This window comes from Chrysochloris asiatica, unplaced genomic scaffold (genome assembly GCF_000296735.1).
Source record: "Chrysochloris asiatica unplaced genomic scaffold, ChrAsi1.0 scaffold00164, whole genome shotgun sequence".
NCBI lineage: Eukaryota > Metazoa > Chordata > Mammalia > Afrosoricida > Chrysochloridae > Chrysochloris > Chrysochloris asiatica.
Window position 1 is genome coordinate 3,885,618 of NW_006408682.1, and position 7,355 is coordinate 3,892,972.

The 7,355-nt window shown below is 47.5% G+C and overlaps 1 protein-coding gene across 2 annotated transcripts in view; it reads right to left on the reverse strand.

The window, feature by feature from the left end:
• Window positions 1-5,632, reverse strand: part of CCNY (cyclin Y) — a 248,728-nt gene extending 243,096 nt beyond the window's left edge. Inside the window, exon 1 of one of the 2 annotated variants that reach the window (XM_006871228.1) lies at window positions 5,260-5,632. In XM_006871228.1, the coding sequence (XP_006871290.1) occupies window positions 5,260-5,413 (154 nt within the window). In that variant the 5' untranslated portion in view covers window positions 5,414-5,632. The remainder of the gene's footprint in view (window positions 1-5,259) is intronic. The other variant, XM_006871229.1, reaches the window with a different exon arrangement.
• Between the last annotated feature and the right edge of the window lie 1,723 nt (window positions 5,633-7,355).

The following is a 7,355-nucleotide window of genomic DNA, read 5'->3' on the forward strand; positions in this document are numbered from 1 at the left end:
ACAGATTCCTCATGAGCACAATTAAGTGTTCCGGAATACTCATATTTCACAATGTTGTCCATAGCGTGTCATGATCCACACAATCGAAAGCCTTTGCGTAGTCAAAAGTCTTGAAACCCCCATGGCATAGTTCTACTCTCTCCTATAAAGTCACTGTGAGTCAGAGTCAACTAGTAGGCAACAGGTTTTTGGTGGGGTGTCTTAAACCAACCTCTCGTAAGATTAAAAAATTAAAAATTAAGTGAGGGAAGCAAAGATGGGGGGAAGACAGACGCCATGCCACATGGAGATCTTCAAGGAACCGGGAAACAAGCTGAAGCGACACGGACCGAGAGAAGAAATCCTTGCCCTCCAGCTGAAGCCCTGTGTGCGGGATTTCTAGCCTCCTCCACTGTGAGAAATAAATTTGTTTTTTAAAGTCAGCCACTTGAAGTATTTCTGTTAGAGCAGCACAAGATAACTAAGATACCACCACAGCTCAAGTCACTGCCTAAAATTATCCCTTTCTGTATTTGGGGGTGGGGAGAGTGGCAATATGGATACATATGTACATATCCCAAAGGACTAAAGAAACTGTCATAGATTGAATTGTGTGCCCAAAATATGTGTCTACGTGGCTGAGTCATGATTCTCAGTGGTTTGGCAGTTATGCAATGATGTCATGTTGCAGTCATGTGAGGATTCCCCTTAATTAATATGACATGATAAACCACTAAGAGGATTAACAGTTGGGCTGCAATACCCTTAATTCCTATCTCAACCCTAAGCTGATCTGGAAAACTAAAGGAGTTTCACAACACCTTTAATCTTATAAGAGATAAAAGGAGAGAGGAAAGAGGGACCACGAGGAAACAACATCTAGGAGTGGAGTGCATCCTTTGAACAATAGTCCCTGCACTGTAAAGCTTCTAGATCCAGGGGAAGACTGGATGCATGGAGATCACCAAGGAATGCTGGGCCTGCAGAAGCTGAAATGAGAGAAGGCCCTTGCCCCAGAGCTAACAGAGAGAAGCAGCCTTCCCTTAGAGCCGGCACTCTGAATTTGGACTTTCAGTCTCCTAGACTGCAGGAGAAGTTTGTCTGTTAAAGCCATCCATCTGTGGTATTTCTGTGATCTCAGCACTACATAACTAAGATGCTGCCTTTATTTTTTTCTCTCCCACCCAACTCCTATGAACTTCGCTGACCCTTTGAATTCTAGTTGTTATCAGAGAGACAGAGATCGTACTTAGCCGCTTCAGTTTTTGCTACATACTGCAAGAATTATCATGGTATTTTAAAATGTGTAATAATAACCAAAAAAGACATAACAGAATATAAATGTATGTATGTATATGTGTATAAATACATGTGTGCTTTTTGTATTTATACACATGTGGGGGGGAAATATATATACATATATATATATAAAATCGTAAACAAATCTGTTCTCCCAGCCTCTGATACTGAATGAATTCCTACTACAAAAAATAAAAATAACCTGAACAACAGGTAACATCCCAAATACTTACCTAGCCAGTGGGATTCCCAACCCTAGGTGTTTATGAGAACTACCTAGAAAGCTTTATAAAAACATATGGATGCCAAAGTCCAATCCTAGATTCCTGGTTTAACTGAAACCGTTGTTGAGAACCACTAGGGAGGTAAATCCTAAAATTATCATTAATGAATTTGGAAAACAGAGAATCGCTTAAAATGTAAATTAGTTTGACAAGCATCATCAGATAAACTGAGTCCAGGAAAAAGGACCCTACAGCCTAAACTCAAAACCATTAACTAAAATCAAACTCATGTAAGCTGTACTATACTCCTTCAAACTACCCTTGATCTGCAAATAAGAGTGTGGTCTTCCAAAAATGCTTTGTGACTAAGCTTAGGTTTCTTTCAAAGGAAAGAATACACAATACTGTTCTACTGTTCTCTGCAAACACCTCCAAAACCTTAGTGCCAAATAAAACCAAATCAAACTCACTGCCCATCAAGTCAATTTTGACTCATAACAACCCTATACAGGGTTTCCAAGACTGTCAATCTTCTCAGGAGACAGTCTCATCATTTTCCCTATGGTGTGAACCTGTGGTGGTGTTGAACCTGTGACCTGTGGCTACCAGCCAAACACCTAACCCACAGTACCACCAGAACTTCTTTAGTGCCACACGGTTGGTTACAATGAAATTTCTCCATTTCCTTACTCTGGTCACTAACAGTATGCCGCCTGGCTCTAAGAAATGTGAATCTTCTTTTCATTTACATTTTTCTCTTTTTTCAGATCCATCTAAAATATATTGCTTCCCGCCAGACATCAGTGAACAACATAAAGGAGAAATTACTTCCAAATGTTTTTATGTGTCAGTACTGTATAGGCCTGTGAAGTCCTTTTCTATAGTAAATTCATCCATTTATTTAATACTTACAAGGCAATACCTATGCATTTACACGATGCTTTATTGTTAAGTGCGCCTAGTCAGTTCCAACTCACTGACCCTTTACAGGGTTTCTGAGGCTGCACATCTTTGTGGAAGCAGAAAGCATCATTTGTCTCCCTCGGCGTGACTGGTGGGCTCAAACTACCGACCCTGTGATTGGCAGTCCAGTGCTTATCCTCTAGAGCCACTGCACTAGACACTCATTTTAGGTGATCTGTGCTCTAATAATAAGTGAAACCAAACTGTTCCTTAATACCCTTAGGTGCTGGCGCAGTTGGTTCAATTCATAACAACCGTATACAGGGTTTCCAAGGCTGTTAATCTTTATGGTAGCAGAAAGCCTAATGGCTGGTAATTTTGAATTGCTGACCTAGGGGTCAGCAGACAGACCCATAACCACTACACTATCAGAACTTCTTTAATACTCTTGCTGTTGTAAATGTTGTAATACGCCATGGAGTCGGTTCCGACTCACAGCGACCCTGCACAGGGTTTCCGAGGCTGTAAATCTTCACAGGAGCAGAAAGCCTCATCTTTCTCCCGTGGAACAATTTGGTAGTTTCGAACTGCTGACCGTGAGATCAGCAGCCTGATTCATAACCACTATGCTGCCAGAGCTCCTTTTAATTACCCTTCTAGATGCTGTCAATGGATTCCTGGTGTGGCGCTATGGGTTAACGCACCAGACTGCAAAGCCGATTGAACTGCAAGGTCGGCAGGTTCAAGCTCATCAGATGCTCCTCAGAAACCCTATATAGGGTAGCTATGGGTCTGAACCAACTCTATAGCACTGAACAACAAGATGCTGTCAATACAAAGAGCAGGTTAAGCTTTAAAAACAAAAAACAAAAAAAACCTAAAGTAACATTTCAAATGTCTTATTTGTTAGGCTACTAACCTCAAAGTCAGCAGTTCGAAATTACCAGCTGTTCCGCGGCAGAAAAATGAGGCTTTCTGCTCCCATAAAGATTTACAGCCTTGGAAACCCTGTACAGGGTCACTAAGAGTCGGAATCGACTCTACAGTACTTAACAACAACAACAGGATCAGCAGTGGACTGCAAACCACAAGGTTGACAGTTCACATCTACCAGCTGCTCATTGGAAACCCTGTACTGGGTTGCTATTGAATCTGAACAGACTTGAGGCCACTTAACAACAACAGCGACACAAACCAGGTATTATATTGGTTTCTATGAAGTCCTGGTGTAGCACTGTGAGTTAATGCACTGGACTGCAATGTTGGTTTGAACGTCAAAGTCGGTGGTTCAAGCTCACCAACCACACTTCAGAAATCCAATACAAGGTTGCTATGGGTGGGAACCAACTGGACAGCACCTAACAACAACAACAACAACATGTTACTCATTAAAAAAATGTTCTCCTTTAGATGAAGTTATCACACAGAAGGAATTAAAGTAAACCAAGCAATGAGCAAATTCTTTCCTTTAGTAGAGTTTAAATCTGACTTTCCAAAATAGGGGGAATGCTCTACCCTAACGTTAACAAGAATGAGTTATGACATACAGTGTATCAATTCATTCATACAAAAATCTTCTTTTAAGTTAGTTGAACTAACTCATCTATGACATTTCTGAGTTTAAAATAAAGAAAAATCCTACTATCATAAAATTATTATTTCTGATGTCATTTGTTTAAGTCAAAAAATTATGCAAACTTTATTTTAAACATGCAGTGTAAACTATTCCCATACTATGTTGTTAAGTCAAGAAGCTTAAAAAACTATCTTAAAAGATACTGTAAACCAATAAATTAAACATTACTACATACAATAAACAGTCCTTTAATTTCCTTTATAAGCTCTCGTCCAAAGCAAATGTCACCCTGATCAGTCAGAAATCCATAGAACTGTAATTAAGTCCCATGGAAAAATTTCCTTTGTGTCTGTGTGTGTGTGTTTTTTTTAATAAAGTGTTGGATGACTTAACCCAAAGCTGTCTCCAAATCATTCTGAAAATATTCTAAAGAGATTTTAAAAGGCATTGAATCTATTTCACCTGATCCACCACCTTGCCTCCTCCTCCCCCATCAAAAAAAAAAAAAGTATTATTTCAACTTTTCCATTGAGGGGAAGGAAGAGTACAGCCAAGTAGGGTCTACTTGTAAGTTTCCTGGGCGCTGACGCAGACCAACACCGTTCTTCAACTCCAGGGAAAACCATGATTCCTCAGATATGCCAGGGATCACCCATTACCCTCGCTTTTCAAAGCACAAACCCACTCAACCTTCCCGTGTACAAACCTAAGTTGGTTTGTCGCTACGTTAAATGAGGCAGTAACTGGAACCCCAGGCTCTTCTGCCTCCGCCATCCCCAGCACAAGCTGGAGAAGAACCAGCTGATGACACCCACACCCTTCCTAATGCTCGCGACCTGCATCACCCAGCCAACCCTGTGGTGCTCCCAGAACCACTGGGTCGGGAAAGTTTCCCCGCTTGCATGTGCAACCGAGCACCAAGAGAGGGGGCGCCGTTCGCATGCTGCAGAGCCCAGAGGTGGGCGCCCCAGGAACCCGAGGAACCTATCAATTACAAAAACGCGAGTACCCCATTATTCACACGCTTAGCCAATTCTAACGCATAGCCTGAAAAGGGAACGCAGGAACAGGCTGAGAAACCAAAATAAGCAAAACTGAAAAGAAGCTGGATATGAAGTTAAAGCTCGGTGGAAACAGGCAAGGGAGGCAACGGGAGCATTTATTGGGGGGCAGGGGATGCCTTGAAGGGAGTGGGGGAGGGGAGTCGGTCTCCAGGCTCCTCATTACCCCCCCCAGAACGCAGGTCCAGATCCCGACCCGACCCGACCCTCGGCTCACCGTCGATGTTCTCCCGGTCACTGATGTGCTGCAGGTTGCAGCCCGTGTCCTCGCGGCTCAGATCAGTGTCGGGCCGGTAGGACTCAAGCCGAGAGTGGGCATTTCTCCTGAGCTTGGGGCTGGACGACACGCAGCACGAGGTAGTGTTCCCCATCTTCAACGGACCCCCGGCTCCTCCTCCTCCTCTCTGTCGGGCCTTCCTCCACTTCCCCAGCCCCCGGGCGCGGGGAGCGGGTGGGGTGCAGGGCAGCGGGGCGGGGGCGGGCGGGGGAGGAGTGGGAGAGGCTCGCCCCCGCCGAGGGGTGGGGAGACGGAAGCCGCAGCCCAGCTGCCCGGGTCAGCAGCTGCAACGGCGGCAGCGGCGGCGGCGCCTAGCCATGGGCGACGGCGGCAACGACCGGACGGCGGAGGCGGCGGCCCAGGCTGCTCCCACCGGACGCACACGCGCGCCTGTCTCCCCGCTGGCTCATCCAAGACGCCGCCTGCAAGCGTGTCCCGGCCCCCGGTCCTGGGCTAGAGGAGCGCACGATCCCTACTGCACGCGCGACTGCGGCCGCCGGGCCTAGGTCATCCCGCTGCGGCCATGGCGAGCCCGGCGCAGCGCGCCGCCTGATTCCCCGCGCACTTTCCCTATCCGGCTGTTTGGTTTCCCCGGCGGCGGCGGCAGCGGCAGCGGCGGCGGCAACCCCAACCCCGAGGCAGCCTTTTGCAAGCGGTTCCGGTTCAAGTGGGTGGTAATTCCGTCTCCGCGCCCGACGGCCGCAGTAAGGAGGCGTTGGCACCGCCCGCGCGGTCCGGCCGCGCCCCCGTCGGCCCCTGGCGCGGCGCGGTACAGCGGTCCCGCGACCCGCGAGGGAAGCTCCCAGCGCCCGATCGCCGCCGCCCCTGCACCGCCCCGTCCCCGGCGCGCCCCGCCCCGCCCCGTCCCCGCCTCTTCCCTCCTCGCCTTCTGCCCTGGAAGCAGATGGCTCGGCCGGCTAGGGAGAGCTCGAGCCTAACGTGAGCTCAGCCGGCCGCGGGCTGCGCCTTCCCCACTGGGGCATAGGGCAGCCGCGGAACGGTGGCGTGCCCTTTCAGTTCCTAAACTCGGCTGACTCCATCTCTACCCGGGTTAGGAGAGGATCGGGTTCAATGATGGGATTCAAAAGACAGCCTCCTGTCCCCCGCCCCCATTGGATTTCCTCTAGGGGTCTAATCGGTGGGGGTGGGGGACCGGAATGGGGCGAGAACGGGAACAACGGGCTTGAAGGAAGAGGTTGGGGCCTACAAAGTGGTAAGAAGGTGTGGGGGACACTTATACTGCCCTGATGTGCAGTGGAAGCTTTGCTTGCAGCTCCCTGGGGAATTGTCCGGGGGGGGGGGGGGGGGGGGGTTCTTGTTGACTTTTTTTTTTTTTTAACTTTTCCTTTAAAAGGAAACTACCTTGATTTGAGAGATCTGTTTACTATTTTGACCCTTGCTGAGGACTTGGTGGACCCCAGGACTATTTTTTTTCAATGTTTTATTGTGAGTTTTATGATAGTTTACATGGGGGAACTTTAGTTTTACATTACCGCCCCCTACACTTCCCCCTCCTCCCCCCAGTTTTCGGCCCACAGTCCCTTTCCCTCTCTGGGTCCAAAGTCCCTAGTCGCTTCATCACTCCGCGTCATCATCTCTGCCTCCATCTCAGGCATCTCTGTTTCTCTGGGTAGGGTCCCCGCTCTCGGCTCTTCTCCGTTGGTGGTCCCAGAGGTCTCTGCTCCTATCCTGGAGATTTAATCACTCCCTTCCTTGTTACAAAACTTCTACCTTTGCATTTCCAACCCTCATAATCCGTCCTGATAAACATTATTCACTACAGTATCACAAATTACCCATCTGTGTCTCCTTTCATCAGCTCCGCCCAGACAGATTGAATAGTACCTACTGGAGATTCTGTCTTCAGTCATGCTCCCTAGCACCAGGTTCCCTCTTGAAAGTTTGTAAGCCAGTCACTTCTTGCCCCAGGACTATTTTTAATGTCAAATTATGGCAGCCGGAGTCCTAATGTAATACTGTAGGAGAAACACTGGACTGCTAATCTTACATTCAGCAATTCAAACCCACCTCGGAAG